Source organism: Phacochoerus africanus, chromosome 8 (genome assembly GCF_016906955.1).
Source record: "Phacochoerus africanus isolate WHEZ1 chromosome 8, ROS_Pafr_v1, whole genome shotgun sequence".
Classification (NCBI taxonomy): Eukaryota; Metazoa; Chordata; class Mammalia; order Artiodactyla; family Suidae; genus Phacochoerus; species Phacochoerus africanus.
In genome coordinates, this window is record NC_062551.1 from 157,351,670 (window position 1) to 157,370,304 (window position 18,635).

Here is an 18,635-nt window from a genome sequence, read left to right on the forward strand (position 1 = left end):
GCAGCTGCAGCTCTGATTCGACCCCTAGTCTGGGAACTTTCATCGGCCTCACCTGCAGCCCTAAAAGGCAAAAAAAAAAAAAAAAAAAGACTTAACAAAAAACAAGAATGAGCATCACATGGAACAGTTTTGCTACTGGGTAGGTCATCTGGCACAAAGTCCAGGTTCTAGGGGATTGCAAGTTTGCTGAAGGAGAAAGGAATTAGGTTTTGGTGGGTGGCGTGTTGGGCTGCACCCATGGCGTATGGAAGTTTCCAGGCCAGGGATGGAATCTAAGCCACAGCTGCTACCTATACCACAGCTGTGGCAACGCCAGATCATTCAGTCACAGCGCCAGGCTGGAGATCAAACCCACGCCTCACCCGCTACCCGAGCCACTACAGAGACGACGCTGGATCCTTAGCCCACTGCACCACAGCAGGAACTCCGGAATTAGGGTTTTTAAATCCAAAACACCAAGCGCTGCCTGCCCCAAGTGAGGAAAGCAAAGCCTCTGAGCTTCTTGTGAGGGGCCCATTTTAGGACGGTGGCATCTGCTGTACACAGAGCACACCAGGTCACAGTTAGGTGGCCGAGTAGGTCTGTCCCAGTGTCGGCAGGCCAGGTGGTCAAGGCAGCGTAACACCCTGTACCCAGCTCTTCATCCATTGTCACTGAGATCCGAGATCATCCCTCGAAATACGGCTTCTTATCCCCATTTTATTTTTCTTTCTTTTCTTGTCTTCTTAGGGCTGCCCCTGTGGCACATGGAGGCTTCCAGGCTAGGGATCAAATCGGACCTACAGCTGCTGGCCTACACCACAGCCACAGCATTGCGAAATCTGAGCCATCTCTGCGACCTACACCACAGCTCATGGCAATGCCAGATCCCCAACCCGCTGAGTAAGGCCAGGGATCAGACCTGCGTCCTCATGGATGCTAATCAGATTCGTTCCCCCTGAGCCAGGACAGGAACTCTTCTTATCCCCCTTTTAAAATGGGAAACCAAGGCCCAGAGAGGTCAGGGACTCCTCGCCAAGGTCACAGGGTTGGAAGGCAGCTAAGCTGGGATTTGAACCTAGGTCTGCCTGGCTGCAAAGGACATAACTGTCACACCAAGCCACAGAAATGCCAGCTCTGTGGGAATAACAAGCAGACAAGTAGGCAGACTCCTCCAAAGTCTGAGGACGGGGGACAGGCAGGGAGGAACCAGCTCAGAATGCAGGGGCAGGGCTTCCTCCCAGGCCCCTGGAGCTGCTGAGAGGCTGGGCCAGGACGGCCAGGGAGAAATGTGCCATTTCTTCCAGGCTACACCCACCTCCCACCACCCCTCCCTCAGGATGCCAGCGGGTGGTTTTTCAACCCAGACTTTCCAACCTCACCCCTCCCTGGGCGGCCAGACGCCTGGGCCCCCCACAGCCCGCCACCAGCCCTGTCTCCCTCCTGGAGCGGCCGGAAGCCCACAGTCACTCTGCAGACACCCCCTGATGGAAACAGCTCATTACAGGGTGGGGGAAATGTGCTAGAACATTAGCTGAATAAATCAAGCGCTCCCAGAGCCCGCAGCCACTGCTGCTGCTGCCACCCAGCAAAGCAGGGCCACGGCGCCCACCCCCGCTGGGTCTGGGGGGGGCAGAGAGGGGGCAGAATGCCAGCAGGGCCAGCTTGCACCCTCACCCTGAAGCTGCCTCCCAGTGGAGCACAGAAGCCTATGTGTGCTGACGGCTTGGGAACCCAGGCCACAGGGGGGGTTGAATCCCAGTGCTGCCTGCCACTTGTTAGCCTGCAGCCCAGAGTCAGGAAGGGCCTCCTGGAGCCTCTGCATCTTTATCTGGACAATGAAGCAATAACAGGCCCTACTGACGGAGGGCCTCTGACAGCCGGTACCCCCCGCAACTCACTGCAACTACATGAGAGCCCGTGTCTTGCAGAATGGTGGGATTTAGAGCATGTAGGCAGGCTCTTTCCAGTGCTGCCAACCCTCTCCCCAAGGTCACTACCAACCCCTGGCACACCCATACACTCTACATGAGGGGAGACCTGCGAGGCAGCCAGGTCCTGCAGGGTGGTGGCACCTGCAGGGCAACAGACCTCCCCTCCTGCGTATCCAGCAGGCTGGCTTCCCCACCAACTCCACCCCTCCTCAGACAAGGAGACCCCAACCAAGGGTAAAGGGGCTGCCAGGGACCAGGAGCCCCAGGTTTTCTGCACCCTGACGCCCTTGTATCCCTGCTACATACCAAGTCCTTCCCAGCCTCTGCTCCCACCACAACCAGGGAGCAGTGAAGGCCTGGCCCCAGCTGCCGTCCCTTCTAGCCGCGGCTCAGGTGTGAACCCACTGACAGCCTGCAGGGACTCCTCCCTCCCTGGGCAAGACTCAGCCTAGAGGATCCTAAGCAGGCACCCACTTACACCCCCTCCCCTCCCCACTGGTCTAGGTAGGGGTGGGGGGGGGTTCCAACACCAGAGCTCCTTAGCCGGGAAAGCCACTGTGAGAGAGCTAATTCCTCCTGCTCTCTGGGGGGTGGAGAGAGGGCTAGAGAGGAAAAAAAATTCAATTACTACACCATCTATTTGTCAACTCCTCCCTTCCCATTGACTTAATTTTCTCCAGCCAGACCCAGAGTCAGAGAGGCAGAAGGAATGAGCCCACCAGCCCGGCAAGGGAGGAAGAAAAGAGAACTGGAACAGGGAGACAAGAGGAAGCCCCCAAATGGACCCAGGGGTGAGCCTATTAAATGCACACCAAGGCAGGATGCCTCATTTGGGCCAAGAAGGAATAAACAGCACCAGAGATGAGGAACAGATATTCCTGTGTGTCTAGCCCTGCCCAGGGACTCAGAGCAGCATCACCTCCTCCAGGAAGCCTTCCCAGATATCCCAGGCTGGGTTAGGAGCCTCCTCTGGGCTCCCACCACCCCTATGGTTCCCCCAATATGGGCTGTTAACTTTCATTCATGTACCCAACAAACATCTGTGGAGCATAGTATGTGCCTGGCTAACTGCTGGGAACAGAACTGAAAACAAAAGCTATGGTCTACCAGGAAAGACTGATAATTAAATAAGTATAAACCCATGTGGATTATCTACTGCTGTGTAACAAATCGTATCAACCCCTCCTGGCTTAAAATAACAGCAATCGCCGTCTTCCCTCCCGTGATTTCTGTGGGTAAGGAAGTTGCAAAGGGTACAGCTGAGCCCTCCCGGCTCAGGGTCCCGCCATCGGTGCTAGAGTGAGACAGCAGCTGGAGGTGGAACACCAGAGGGCAGAGCCGACAGTGGGTGGCCCGGCACCCTCTCTTCATCAGGGCTCAGGACTTCTCCACGCCGCTCTCGGGGCTTCCTCACAGCTTGGCGGTTTTAGGGTAGTCATGGCAGCTGCCTTGCACCGCAGTGATTTCTCTGAGAGAACAAAGCAGACATGCTTGGCATTTTTATGACCTAGCCCTAGCCATAAAAACAGTGTCATTTTGGAGTTCCCGTCGTGGCGCAGCGGAAACGAATCTGACTAGGAACCCTGAGGTTGCGGGTTCGATCCCTGGCCTTGCTCAGTGGGTTAAGGATGTGGTGTTGCCATGAGCTGTGGTGTAGGTCACAGACGCGGCTCGGATCTGGCGTTGCTGTGGCTGTGGTGTAGGCCAGCGGCTGTAGCTCCAATTCAGCCCCTAGCCTGGGAACCTCCACATGCCACGGGTGTGGCCCTAAAAAGACAGTCGGTCAAGGCAGACATCAAGGTCCATCTAGGTTCAAAGAAAGGACACAGGCTCCCTCTCTTGATTTGATAGGAAGAGGGTCAAAGTCACATTATAATAGGAGCGTATGGGCTGGTGATATTATTGGGACCACTTTTTGAAAATCCAGTCTGCTACCAAACGCCCTTCAATTTAAATCAGATGGCCTCGCAGCCTCAGTTCACCCTTGGAAGTTGATTCCTCCACAGGTCACATTTTGCACACTCCCCAGGGGCTGCCAGAGTTTCATGGATTCCAACTCCCGGCCTTGGCTGCGTTTGCTCACTTTTTGGACTCTCTCACCGGCCTGGGGGTGTTGACTTTTGTCATAAGCCATGAGACTTTGAAAGAAACCCAACTCCTGGCCCCATTTTCCACCAAACACCCATCTAAGGCAAATGAGGACGTGGGGGCTTTGCAAAGGGTGTAAGGAGACTGAGGAGCAGCTCCAGTGACTGGAAACTGAATGTGAAGACTTCTCTGCTCGTAACTGAGAGTTACACTTCTCACTCTACCTACCTCACCTTATCTCGCATCTCCTCTCACCTCTTTCGCCCTCCTCTCTCTTCCTCACCCCTTCCTCACCACTCTGCTTCCCTCCCAGATTTTCACCAGGTATGGGAGTTCCCGCTGTGGCTCAGCAGTAAGGAACCTGACTAGTATCCATGAGGACACAGATTTGATCCCTGGCCCCACTCAGTGGTGTAAGGACCCCACATTGCTGTGAGCTGTGGTGTAGGTCACAGATGCAGCTTGGATCTCGCATTGCTGTGGCTGTGGTGTAGACCAGAGGCTACAGCTTCCATTCGACCCTAGCCTATGAACTTCCATATGCCGCTGGTGCAGCCCTAAAAAGCAAAAAAATAATAATAATAGAAAATAAATAATTTTTTTTTGTCTTGTTGCCTTTTCTAGGGCCGCTCCCTCGGCATATGGAGATTCCCAGACTAGGGGTCTAATCGCAGCAGTAGCCACCAGCCTACGCCACAGCCACAGCAATGAGGGCTCCTAGCCACGTCTGCTACCTACACCACAGCTCACAGCAACACCGGATCCTTAACCTACTGAGCAAGGCCAGGGATCGAACCCACAACCTCATGGTTCCTAGTCGGATTTGTTAACGACTGCGCCATGACGGGAACTCCAAAATTAAATAATTTTTTTTCACCAGGTAAGATAAGCAGTTCTTCAGAACCTCTGGCCCTAAACTTGACCCCTTTTGGAGGATTAAACAAGGGGACATTCAAGTTCAGAGCCACCTTCCCTGGAAGGTAGGTATAGATCCTTTGATGCAGCGAGAGAGTTTTCCTCCATTACCCAAGCCAGGTCCATCGAAGTGGGCAGGGGCTCTGTTGGGGAAGGACTTTATAAGTACCATCTCATTTAACCTCTGGAATAGCTCTATTCTGTCTAGTCAGCCTTCCTTACTGCACCACGAGTCCTTGGAAGCAAGAACAGGCTTGGAGCTCACACAGGATAAGCATTCAGGAAAGACTTTTGAAATAACAGCAATTCAATGGCAGACACCAGGGAGCGAGGGCAATGGTTTGCCAGAGCTCAGGCCCTTCAAGACAACCTGACCCCCCTCCCGTGAGGCAGATGCTGTAGGCTGTCTTCACTGCTGATTGTGGAAACCCAGAAGAAAAATGTGCAAAGGACACAAGCAATTCCCAGGAGAAGCCCAGGTGGCCAACAAGTACATGAAGAGCTGCTTATACTCACTCATAATCCAAGAAACACAAATTAAAGCACTGGCATCTTACATTCATCATACTGGCAAAAATTAGAACAAGGAGGAATACCAAGGTAGGAGCTCTCACCTACTGCTGGCGGATGCGCAGCAGTTCAGCCATCCTAGAAAGCAGCCTAACAACAATTAGTAAAGGTAAGTAGATGTGTGTCCTATAAGGTAGCGACAGCACCCCTGGGGTGCCCCCGATATGCCAGGGAAATTCCCACATAGGTCCACAAGGGGACACGTCCGTGATATACGCAAGGGTGTTTGTCAAGGAATTATTTGTAGGAGGAAGAAATTCGAAGCAACACAGGGGTCTATCGCTGGGGGAATGGATGAGCAAAATGGGATGGGTGTCACTCAGAAACCTATAGTGTCGCAGGAAGCCACAAAGAGGGCTTCAAACATGCAGTGTTGGGGGAGGGGATGAAAGATACAGGATGAGAGCCCTCGCGCTCAAGACAACTCTCCATGTTTCACAAAGATACATGCACACTTAGGGTCACATGTGGAATTTGCCAGAGTGGTGCTCACGGAAAGAAGAGACTGGGAGGGGGATGGAGAATGGCGGGGGGGGGGTGGCCAGAAGGGGAAAACCCAACACACGTTGTGTATTTACTGTGAGCCAGGCACAGTATTCAGGGCTGTGTATTTCATCTTTGGAATAATCTATGAGGTAGGTACTGCTGATAGAACTATTTTCTTCAGGTGAGAAAATCGAGGCTTAGAGAGGTCGTTACATGGTCCAAGGTCACACCACTATGGATGTGAGCGGAAGGGCCAGGTTAGACCCCAAGCCTTGGCCATGCTGTTCACGTTCCCCCTGCCCTGCCTGCCTTCACCCCCGTCCCAGCTCTGCAAAACGCTGGGGCTGTGACCTTGGGGTGTGCACTAGGCTGCCGGCATTCTAACCTCAGCCTCCTCTTCAGCTCTGCCTTTCTTCTGCCCCCCAGCTTGGCCCCTGCAAACCCAGCCTCACATGAGCCAGCAGCTACCAGCCCTCGCTCCCCTCCCCCAAGGAGGATGCCCCCAAGAGAAGCTCAGGTCGGCACTCTCTAGCTGATGCTCCCACCAGCTGTACACCAAGTCTGGCTCTAGCTGGGTGTTTGAAGCCCTCTACAGCTGGACTCAGCTCATCGACCCCCGTTATTCCCCTACATGCTGCCAGTGCTGGCACCACATCAGACCAAGCTCCGGGCCTTGACATGCCATGGCCTTTCATACCCACCGCCTTTCAAGCCCTTTTCTGCCAGTGGGACCCCCACATCCCATAGGAACCACCTTCTCCTGGGAAGCTAAATAGGGTCTCCCAGTGCTTTGGTGGATAAGTGATGTCAGACCAACAAGGACTTAGAGATGGACCACTTGGCCCCCCCTGCCTCCCACCAACTGTATCTTCCCTTTTTTCTTTTGTAATAACAACAAAAAAATATTTCTCAGAATATTTCAGACATAAGAAGTATGGAGTTCCCGTCGTGGCGCAGTGGTTAACGAACCCGACTAGGAACCATGAGGTTGCGGGTTCGATCCCTGGCCTTGCTCAGTGGGTTAACAATCTGGCGTTGCCATGAGCTGTGGTGTAGGTTGCAGACGTGGCTCGGATCCAGCGTTGCTGTAGCTCTGGTGTAGGCCGGTGGCTACAGCTCCGATTCAACCCCTAGCCTGGGAACCTCCATATGCCTCGGGAGCGGCCCAAGAAAATGGCAAAAGACAAAAAAAAAAAAAAAGAAAGAAAAGAAAAAAAGAAGTACATGCTCTGGTAGTTTTCTTGTCTATTTTTTTAATTTTTAAAAAATTGATGTTGGGAGTTCCCTGGTGGTCCAGTGGGTTAAGGACCTGGTATTGACACTGCTGTGGCTCAGGTCACTGCTGTGGCACAGGTCCGATCCTGGCCTGGGAACTTCTGCAGGCCATGGGTGCAGCCAAAAAAATCTGATGTATAATTTACATACAAGATCTTAACTTCAAAAAATTCAATGAGTTTTGAGAATTACCTTCATCACTTTGATAGCCGTTTCCCCTCCCCGAGTCACAGTTTCCCATCTACAAAGCGGGGTAATGTCAAACGTATATGGTCGTTGTAAGAGGGAAAAGCGATATGACGAGAGGCCAGCACAGTGCCTGGCCTACAGCAGGCAGTCAGCAAATGTCTGTTACCATTATTCTTCACAAGCGGCTTGTACCCAGTCTTCAACCACCAAAACTTAAATGAGTATCTACTCTGGGCCCCAGGTATGACCAGAAATGGAGGCTGCAGCCTCCTAGGGACTATGAAACTACACTGAGATGGGTGCTGTGACAAAAGAAAGCACAAGGGACAATGAAAGGAAGAACCCAGGTGAGTTTGGGGGATCCCAGAGCGATTCCTAGGGGGAGTAACGCCTGAGCAGCATCTTGAAAAAGCTGATGGGTGAACCAAGAACGGGTGAGAGACTTGCGTGCAGGGGGATAGGATTCCAGGCGAGCAAACGGTGCGGACACTGGATCTGGTGGTTGGAGGGAACACGGTCTACTGGGGGAAGTGCAGATAACTCAGTGGGCTGGAGGAATGGGAGTAGGAAGGGTTTGGCTGAGATGAGCTGGAGAGGTCAGCGGGACGGACCACAGGGACCCTGAATCCCACGCAAAGGAGAGAGAGGGCTTGGAGCCAGTGAAGAGGTTTGGAGCAGGGATTCACAGGGCCACTAGATGTATATTTTAGAAAGTGCTTGGAGTTCCCGTTGTGGTGCAGCACAAACGAATCTGACTAGGAACCATGAGGTTGTGGGTTCGATCCCTGGCCTCCCTCATTGGGTTAAGGATCCGGCGTTGCCAAGAGCCGCGGTGTATGTTGCAGACGCGGCTCGGATCCCGTGTTGCTGTGGCTGTGGTGGAGGCCGGCAGCTACAGCTCTGATTAGCCTCTCGCCTGGAAATCTCCACATGCCTTGGGTGCGGCCCTAAAAAGACAAAAGACAACAACAACAACAACAAAAAAGCAAATGCTCACTCTGCCTCCTGCATTCTGCCTTGACCCAGTTTCTTCTTTAGCCACCTCAGTCTGCACGCTGCTTGAAGGCAAGGACCCTATCTGATTTTTCTTTTGATCTCTTCTAGAATGAAACAGGGAATAAGAAGGTGAGATTAGGTAAATAAAAATAGTTATTTCTGGGGAGTTCCCATCAGGGCTCAAGTGGAAACAAATCTGACTACCATTCACGAAGATGCAGGTTCAATCCCTGGCCTCGCTCAGTGGGTTAAGGATCCGGCGTTGCCGTGAGCTGTGGCGTAGGCCGGCAGCTGTGGCTCCGATTCGACCCCTAGCCTGGGAACCTCTGTATGCCGCAGGTGCAGCCCTACAAAGACAAATTATAATAATAGTAGTCATTTCTGCGTTCCCAGGGCCTGGATGCAAGAGGGCGGGGGTTCCCAACATGCAGTCCAGCCCAGGGCTCAGAAACCTCCCAGGGCTCCCCAGGGACTGCCCGTGGAAATCACAGCCCCCAAGACCAGCACACAGGGCCCAACTTGACAGGGCTTCCTCTCCAGCCACATCTCCCCCTCTGCCCGCTCCCCTTACACTCCAGTTCTACCACCTTCGGTTTCATTTAGGGTCATGCTCTCCCACAACCGCTGCCTGCCCACGCTGTCACGTCATCCCTGTCCCTTGACTGTCTCCCCCGCAACCTCTGTGTATCTGGCCAATTCCTATTTCTTCTCCCTTGGGACTCAGCACAAGCATCACCCACTTCAGGGAGCCTTCTCTAGAAGTTCCCCTGTGGCGCAGCGGGTTAAGGATCCAGCAATGGCGCAGCTGTGGCACAGTCCCCAGCTGCGGTTCGGGTTTGATCCCCCACAGAGGAATTTCCATACGCCTCAGGTGCGGCCCAAAAAAGGGATGGGGGAGCCTTCCCTGATTTCCCCCCAGGCTGGGCGAGGGTTCTCTTAAGACCCCATTCTACCAGCAATCCTGACACGACCACGTTTCTGGGTGCTCTCTGCAGGGAAGGGTGGTCTTGCTCACCTCGGTGTTCCCACGGCCTGGCAGGACCTGACAGTGACAGCCTGGGCGAGCCCAGGGAGCAGGGCAGGCTCTGGAAGTCACACGGACACAAAAGATGTGTCAGAGAGGCTCAAAATGAGACCGGCAAGATGGGGAGGCCCAGACCACACCGGGTCTCACCCGCCTGGGGCTGATCCCCAGAGCGACGGAAAGCAGGGTATGGACTGAAGCTGTGGAGGATGCGCTTTGAGGTTCAGAGGGCTTGGTGTGGAGCTCCTGCTGTGGCTCAGCGGTAATGAACCCGACTCGTATTGATGAGGACGCAGGTTCGATCCTAGGCCTCGCTCAGTGGGTTAAGGATCCAGTGTTGCCTTGAGCTACACTGGAGGTTGCAACATGGCTTGGATCCCACATTGCTGTGGCTGTGGTGTAGGCCGGCAGCTACAGCCCCGATTTGACCCCTAGCCTGGGAACTTCCACATGCTGCAGGTGCAGCCTTACAAAGCAAAAAAAAAATTTTTAAGGTTTGATGCAGGAGACAGTGTGAGGAAGGCTCAGAGGGGTCAGTTTAGAGTCCCCTGTAGACCAGCGGGCCTGCAGATTGGGGTGGTGGCTGAGGGACAGGGAGAAGGCAACCACTGGAGAGATATCTAAGGGGAGAAAAGATGAGACTGGGTGCCCAATTGTTCGTGGGCGGTAAGGGAGAGGGAGGAGTCAAAATGACTCCCTGTGCAGCGCCCCTCATCTCTAGGGAGAGAGGAAGGAGGCTGGCAGCCAGACTCGAATAACCTCCAGGGACCCTGCCCCCCACTGCTCTGAGCTGTGCCTCTGACAGTGCCCCCCTCCACATGCCCCGTTCTCCCAAGGGGTTGACTGGACGCCCTGCTGGCTCCGTGCCCACTGCTCCCTCCCTCCCGCAGTCTGCTCTGCGCCTGCCAGAGCGGAGGGGAGGCGAGGGGAGGGGAGCAGCGGCTGCAGAAGCTCTGTGGGGAGGGAGGAAGGGTGGGCTGAGGAAGCCAGCCCAGCGAACCCCCAACCTAGGAGCAAGCCCGAAGACCTGAGAGGGCCAGAAGAGAGGATGTGACAGACAAAAGAGGAGAAGGAGCAGTCCAGCGTCACCAAACACTGGAGAAGAAAGACACCTGCCAGATCCTCTTGCCCACACCCCATTTTAGAGACTGCGAAACTGAGGTCCAGAGATGGCGACAGTTAAGGAGCCTAGAACTCAGGTGGCAGCAGCCGCATACTCTTCTGCAGGGACCCCCTCAGCCTGGAGCAGTCCCTTCGACCCTGCTCTGACCAGAATGGATACACAGCACGACAGCCACCACCGTCCGCCCCCCAAGTAGAAGAGGGCAGGTGAGCTGATGGTTCAGGTCCCCCGAAGTCCCCACAGTTGAGAGAGCTGGATTGAAAGACAAAGTCTTGAGGTCCCCCTCGGCTGCAGAACTGAGCAAGGCCAGCCCGCACTGATCTCTCACCTGTAAAATGCTGTATACTGAGCCACTGAGGGACGAAGGAAGACTTTGTGACTCCAAAGAAGGCATAAACCAATCTCTCTGAGCAAACTGCTCCCCTCTCCAGGACTCAGTTTCCCCAACTGCACAAAAAGGGGACTAGACCCATTGATCTTCAAGGTCCAGTCCATCACTGGACCCCCGCAGCATGCTAAAGTTTTAAATTCTAGAGAAAGCATCCAAACCTCAGCACTGCATCCTCCTGGCCCCCGGAACTGGCGCTTGGAAGGCCTCCTCAGGCCTGCCACCAGGGGATCACTGCCACCCCTGCCCAGGTACCACTGGCTCCATCCTCCAGGCCCCTCGCCTCCCAGGCTGCAAGGCGCCGGCGATAGCCCCTAGGGGGCAGTGTTGCCCCGAACTTGGGCTGCCGCAGCTGCTACCCCCGCCCCAACCGGCGCCACGAGAATACTTGAGTTCTGGGAATGTTTGACACCCCCCGGCACACACACCGCCCCCCGCTGCCAGCCCCAGCCCCAGGGGCTCCCGCGCCGCTCGCAGCCCGCCCGGTGCGGACTTGCTGCTGGCTCCCCCACCTCTCTCAGCAGAACACACTTCGCAAGGACAGGGCTTTTATTTTTGTTTTTTCCGCAGGAGTGGGGGGCAGGCATGGTCTCAGGCTGCTCGCGCCGCCGACTAGGAAGTCTCTGTGCTCAGAGAGCCGAGGCAGAAATTGGAGGGGCGAGGGGGCTTGTTTTTCCAACAACCTGTCAGCTGCTTCCCCCGTCACCCCCGTATCCTTTTGATAAGGGGTTGGCGGGCATCCACCCTGCACCTCCGCCCCCAAACCCGTCTCCAGGGTTCTCCCAACCCCTCCAGAAAGCGCCCCAGGACGGAGGGTGGAGGCTGCAGGGTCCGATATTCTCGACCCCCTCCACCAGCCTGGTCTTCCCTAGCTCAAGCCCAGGCCCAGGAGCCTGGACACAGCGGGCGTTTGAGGGGCTGGGTTTAGGGGGTGACTTCTGCTAAGTCCCCCACCCCCCCACCCCAGCTGTGAGCAGCAAAGTCAGGGTCTGGAGTGAAGACGGTCAAGGAGAAACGGAGGGAAAACCCCATTCAAGTTTGGTCCAACGGTTTAATGGGGGGGGGCAGGAAGGATTTAAAAGCCCCGAACCCACAAAGCAGACTTTTTAAAAAATTATAATTGAAAACATCTCGAAGTAAGGGCCGCCAGGAGCGGGCCAGCTCCCCCCGCCCCATCCCCCTCTTCTGCTCCCCGGAGTCCGATGAAGTCATGATAAGTAGGCTGCAAAAAAAAAGGTGGGGGTGTTCGCTTGGAGGGACGGGGGGCACAGGGGTCCCAGGCTGGGGCCCCGCGCGGACACAGTTTGGATACTATGGTTACGCGATCCGACCCAAACAGCGAAGGCGGACAACAATAGCGGCCGCCAGAGGAGGAAATTCCTTCCGGGGTGGACGGCGCGGGGGGAGGGGCGCCTGGCTGGAACGCCGAGGCGGCGGCTCGGCCAATCAGCGCGCGGCCGCCGGCAGTTTCAAGGTGCCCCGCGCCGCGCGCCACCCTCCCCCCCGCCCCCCGCGCGCTCCGCTCGGGCGCTGGAATTGCTGAGACGTTTCCCTGCACGCGCCCGGGTAACCCTGCGGGGGCTGCTGCCCAGGCCGACCCCCTCCCCAGCCCTTCCCCCCCGCCCCCCCTCCTGGAGCCCACCGCCCCGGGAAGGCTGAGCGTTCCGCTGCCTGAGTTGCTTGCACTTGAGGGAGGTGGGGGGGAGAAAAATCCCTCCAAACTACCTCATTCTGTGGGGTTGGTTCCTGCACAAGCCTGTTTTCTATTTTAAAGCATGTCTCAAGAAAAAATGAGAGAGGAGAGAGAGAGAGAGAACGGCGAAAGCGAAGGTCCACCCCAGCTCCAGCCCGGGAGGCTCTGACCCCTGCCTGCCTGGCCGCGGGGGCTGTTATATAATAAGTTGGGTTATTGATATTGGCGGCCCTGGCCGGGCATCTGGCATGCAGAGGTCCAAGGGCAGAGCTGGCGCTGGAGCTGGCGTTTAGACACCACCCTCCTCCGCTCACGGTTACCTGCTTTATAATGGACCGGAGGAACCAGGGGCTCCCCCCCTCCCCAGCCGGCGGTCTGGGTTATTTACGTGGTGGCCATGGCGTGACCGTGCCGCCTCCCCCCCTCCCCCCCTACCAGGGGGTCTGTGCCCAAGTCCCCCCCTTTTTTAGAAGCCTCAGATTGGCTCCCAACCCTTTTGCCCCGCGGCCAGGCCCTCCACGATGCCTCCTCTTCTGCCAACTGCCCAAAGCCGGCATCCAGTGCACTGCCGAGCACCGAGCTGGTCCCGGTCCTTTTTTTAAGCTGAACCGGGTTTCTGCTCTCTGATGCCTCCTGAGCTCGGAGCACCAGTTGGATGAGGAGTAGGCAGATGCCTTCTTATTCATTCCATACTGAGAGATTCACTTCCCTGGAAGGCTCCAACGCTCAAAAAGTATTTGCCTCCCTCTCCCACTCTTTCTCTCCCTCTCTTCATATATAATGGGGATAGCCCTCATTCTCCAGTTCCTCGTGTGTCTCTTTATAAATAAATAATGAGATTTTATTAATTATGCACGTATAGTGTCTGCAAGCAGATTGCTCTGTCTCTTGATGCTTAATATTTTTTTTAAAAAAAAAAGGAAGAAAAACCCTCCATACTGAAGCTGGGTTTTTGTTGTTTTTTTATTCCCTGCAAGCAAACAAAACTTCAAGGGGCCATGCGTCCTCCAAGGGGGGGGAGAGGAAGGCAGAAGTTGGGGATAAGAAGGAGGGATTAAAGGGGGTTCTCTGCAGATTTTCCAGGCAGCTGAAGGCAAATTGCAAGTAGCCTGCTTCGTGTTTTGCGACTGAGCTGCTGGTCTGAAAACATACCAAGGTTCGCTTGGGCGTTTGTGTGCGAGGCGGGATGGGCAGCTGTTAATAGTAAACAGGAAACCAGTGAGAAGAGAGCTGGCTGCAGCCCAGTCCCTCTCTCGATTCCATGCCCCTCCTCGGAGCCCCCGAACCCCAGAGCTTTCAAAACACACTTGGTTTCTGGGCACGTGTGTACCTCACCTATTTCCTGGGCGCCGGACACAATTTCTGGCACATAGTTAGGGCTCAGCAGATATTTGCACGTTGAGCAAATGGAGTGTGGAACACGTACCCAGGGTGGGGGGATGGTTGCACAGTGGCCGGGGCCTAGGTCTTGGGGCCCCAGGCCTTGCAGGCCTAGGCGTTGGGGCTTCGGTCCTCAGACAGTGGGGGAGGGGCTCGCCCTCCAGTTTTCTGGTCCAGGAAGTGGCCGAGTAGAGCTGGGTGTCGAAAAACTCATCTGAACGAGGGACACTAGAGAGAGTGGAAGGAGACAGGAGCCGTTGGCAGAGCTGGTGTGGTTAGAAAGGATATGGGAAGGTCTCCGCAGACCTTTAGCTCGTCCAGACGAGGGAGTGGGAAGGGTCAGAAATGAGCTTTGATTCAAAACAGTCCGGTTCCAGCTCTGAAGAGCAAGTCGCTATGGAAATAGAGATTTGGAAGGTGTGGAGAGGAAAGGCAGGGACTCCCATAGAACTGGCCCTTTAGACCAAACATTTTAAAGCAGAAAAAGAAAAAAATAGGAGATCCCTTTGTGGCTCAGCAGTTAACGAATCCGACTAGCATCCATGAGGACGCAGGTTCGATCCCCGGCCTCGCTCAGTGGGTTAAGGATCCGGCATTGCCGTGAGCTGTGGTGTAGGTTGCAGACGCAGCTTGGATCTGGCGTTGCTGTGGTGTAGGCCAACAGCTATAGCTCCGATTGGACCCCAGCCTGGGAACCTCCATATGCCGTGGGTGTGGCCCTAAAGAGACAGGAGAAAGAGAGGAAGGAAAGAAGGAAGGAAAGAAGAAAAAATTAGAGACCCCGAAAGAGGCATATATAATTGCCCGTCAGGTTGGTTGTCCGGGGATTTATCATTTGGGACCCAGAGACCCCAAGAGGATCAGGGGCCCATCAGGGGTCCCACAGCAAGACCTTGGCCCGGCTAGCCCACCACCTGCATCTGCCTCCTCCTCAGGTAATTCGCACTACCCCCGCCTCCCAGGAGAGAAACAATTTTTCTCACCCAGCCCAGGGCAGACCAAGCACCCTGACAAAAGGGTTAATTAAACAGGGTGTGTGTTGCGCAAGTTCAAAAAAAAATTTTTTTTTTCAAGGGAGACGTTCTGGATGCCATTTCTCCTGCCTGTGAGAGATCTATATATCACCAAGGAGTTAAAACATAAAAATAAAATTGTGCTGGCTGAGGTTACCACAAAGCTATCAAGCTGGGTCTTGTTGCTGGAGTCCTGGCATCTGCTGTGTAATTTGGGGAACACTTACTCTCCCAACTGTGGGTGGGGGCGGCTGTCTGACTTCTCTCTTTGTATCCTCCTAATTAAAAGGGACCGGGATCCCTCACCATACGTGTTAGAGAGCATCTCCTGTGCCAAGGAGATCCAGGAGATGCAGATGCTGCGGGCACTTGGGATCTGAGGAAGTGGGGAGCCAGCATGGAAAGGCCTCCCCGCCTGATGTGTCATGACCTTCTGCGTGACCTTGGGCAAGGCCCTCAGTTTTCCTACCAATCAAATTGAGATGCGGAGGGGAGGCCGATTGAAGATCAAGAATCCTTCTAGCTCCCTGGTTCTGAGAAATGGGTTCAACAGGACCTCAGGGCTCTCTTCCCCTGTGGTCGCTTAAAACCTCTGCCCCCACGAAGCCAGCATGCCCGATCCTGCCCCCAGTTCCAGTTATGGGCCCAGGTCCAGAAACGCAAACCACCTTTAAACCCCAAAGGTCCTCAAATTGTAGACATGCTCAAGCCCCAATAGATAGTGTCTCCTGCACACACATACAGACACCATCCAGGCTGTGCAGTCACAGGCCCAGCTCACCTGGGATGCGTATAAGCCCTCTGCAACATCCCAAGTGAGTGTTTGTCTAGCCCCTTCTTGAATGCTTCATGTGACAAGGAACTCACTACCACTGACGAACCCTAGCATGGGGTGCCCTAACCACTTACTGCTCCTGTCCACCAAGATGTCTTGCCAGAACCTCAAAGCCAGCCTGTCCCAGGATTGTTGTCCTCCACAGAGCTGCTCCTCCTCCCCCTCTCCCCATGTATCCTGGCTCAGAGAACTGGCGCCCCAAGCCGAGAACTTGGGACTCCTTCCTGACGTCTCCCTGCTCCCCACCAGTGCATTGGTCCCCCAGTCCTGACATTTCTTACTGACGCTCCAGTCTGTCCCACCTCCTCATCCCCGCTGCCTCCTCATCCCTCACCTGTATGGCAGCAGCATCTGCTTCCTAGCTGGTTGCTCTGCCTCCTGATTAGCTCCATCCAAATTATCCTCCATGCTGCCTACCAGAGGGCTCTGTCTAAATCCGTAACCTGAATAGGACACTCCTCTGCTCAAAATAAACAATGACCCGAGTTGCCCACATGACCAAGATCCAAAATTCCTTAGCACGGTCCTCAAGGCCTCTCTCCGTGTGGCACAGACCCGAGGCAATCCCACTGCCCACAGCTCCCAGCTAAGTTTCTTCACACGGCAGCCACTCCAACTGGCTTGCTGTTCCCAGAACATACTTTGCTCTTTCATGCCTGGGTCTTTGTCCATGCCGTGCCCTCCGTCTGGGACACCCTCCTCTGGGCACTGAAGAAAGAGAGGAAAAGTACAGGATCCCTGCCCAGAGGAACCGCGTTCTAAAGCTGCATTCCCGGGGGGCGGGGGGGGGGGGGAATGTGCATGGGTTGTGGGATGGAAATCCTGTGAAACTGGATTGTGATGATCACTATACAACTACAGATATGATAAATTCTTTGAGTAATAAAAGAATTTTTAAAAAAAGTAAATAAATAAAAATCAGGAAAAATAAAATAAAATAATAAAAAAATAAAAATTAAAAAATAAAATAAAGCTGCATTCCCCACTCTGCTAACCACTGACCATGCGGACAGGTGGAGCTTGTGAAATGTGGCTAATTCCAATGGGGGTGTGAGATCAGTGCAAAACACACACTGGATTTCAAAGACTTCGTACCGGAGTTCCTGTCATGGCTCGGTGGTTAACGAATCCAACTAGGAACCATGAGGTGGCGGGTTCGATCCCTGGCCCTGCTCAGTGGGTTAAGGATCCGGTGTTGCCTTGAGCTGTGGTGCAGGTCACAGACTCGGCTCGGATCTGCCGTTGCTGTGGCTGTGGCGTAGGCGGGTGGCTACAGCTCCGATTCAACCCCTAGCCTGGGAACCTCCACATGCTGCAGGAGTGGCCCTAGAAAAGAGAAAAAGACAAAAAAAAAAGACTTCGAACCAAAAATAATAATAATAATCATGTAAATTAGCTCAAAAATAGTTTGATTATGTTAATTCTCTGTTTCTCCTAGTTTCGCTCTCTCGAGTTTAACAAAGATCTATTAGCACAAGCAAGTCCACCTGCTCTTTTTACATTTTACAGTGTGGCTACTAAAGACGTTAAAAGTGTGGATGTGTCTCCCACTTGTGACTTACATGATTCTGTCTGTGAGACACCGTGGCCAGGAGCACAGACACGGAAACCAGTGGTTAGAATGATGCTGTGGGGGGGGTGCGGGTGGGAGGAATCACAGAGCTCGAGGCCAAGGTGAAGGCAGCGCCCCCCACCCGATGGTGGTGGGTTTAGGCTTGGCCTCAGAAGGTACCTGGTCCAGCTGGCAGGCGAGGACGCGTGCTGGTGGAAGCAAGTGGGAAAGGGAGCTAAGGCGCGTTCAGAGCACACTCAGCTCTCACCCAGCCACTTTCTCTGGAAGCTGTCCCTGAGCGCCTGGTCCCCTGCCCCAGCCTGGGCGAGTCCACAGCCCCTCTGCCTTCCGGTCGCAGCCCTGAGCTGTCTGCGTGGTCATCGCCTTCTGTGGATGTGACCATCGGCCACCCCCCACCCCCCCACCCCACTCCCACTTGGGTCCGAGGGCTGCCGAGGGCAGGTACCTGGCTTCCTCGCAGGTGGTGTCCCAGGGCTGGGCACAGAGGGGACCTCGGAGGCGAATGTTTGTTGAAAGTGGAATGAATTCCTTCGTTCAACAAACATTCACTGACCCTGAGCGACCTTTCCAACGACATCCTTCCAAAACCACACATCCTCAGGCACGCCCTCGACCCACCAACCGTGTGAACCCACGTTGCTGCCCAGCGCCGTGACGGTGCTGGGTTTCACTGAGCACCGACCCCAGTACCGGCACGGATGTAGGTTTCATTTTCTCATAATCCTGAGACATATGTTCCTTACGGCCCCATCTTTGTACCCATGAGGACCTTGAAGCTTGGCGAGGTGAAGGGACTCGCCCGAAGCCCAAGGTCGCAGTGCAGGGCTGGACGGAGCCACTTTCACAAATCCGCCCTCTGTTCCCAGGGCTTGGGCCTGAGGCCAGGCTCCTGCAGGGTGTTTGGGGACCATCCCCTCTTCTCTCTCCCTTTACTCGCTCCCTCCTCCTCCTCCCTCCACCTCCAGCCTGTGAGAGGGCTGAGTTTAACTCAGACCCCAGCATCAGGGAGGGCCCTACCCCACACCCCGTGCAGGGGAAGTGCCTCCCCCCAGATGCTGTGCAGGGGAAGTGCCTCCCCCCAGATGCTGCCCGGCGTTGAGCACCCCGCCCCCAGCTGAGGAAGGGAGGAGGGAGGGAAAGAGAAACCCACCAGGGCCTCTGGGGGCACAGCCCT

General features: G+C 54.8%; 1 protein-coding gene across 3 annotated transcripts; it reads right to left on the bottom strand.

The window, feature by feature from the left end:
* Positions 1–13,605: 13,605 nt before the first annotated feature.
* Positions 13,606–18,340, bottom strand: LOC125133873 (uncharacterized). Of its 3 annotated transcripts, none has more exons than XR_007136521.1 (5): positions 17,907–18,340; positions 17,451–17,649; positions 16,223–16,596; positions 13,996–14,268; positions 13,606–13,854 (listed from the first exon to the last, which is right to left on the bottom strand). XR_007136521.1 is itself a non-coding variant. In XM_047792503.1 (5 exons), the coding sequence occupies exons 1-5, from the start codon at positions 18,054–18,056 to the stop codon at positions 13,715–13,717; spliced, it is 738 nt and encodes a 245-aa protein (XP_047648459.1). In that variant the 5' UTR covers positions 18,057–18,340; the 3' UTR covers positions 13,606–13,714. The 3 variants fall into 3 exon arrangements, 1 of the variants encoding a protein (XP_047648459.1); XM_047792503.1 differs by having other exon boundaries at positions 14,087–14,268; positions 16,530–16,596; XR_007136522.1 differs by lacking the exon at positions 16,223–16,596.
* Positions 18,341–18,635: the final 295 nt, after the last annotated feature.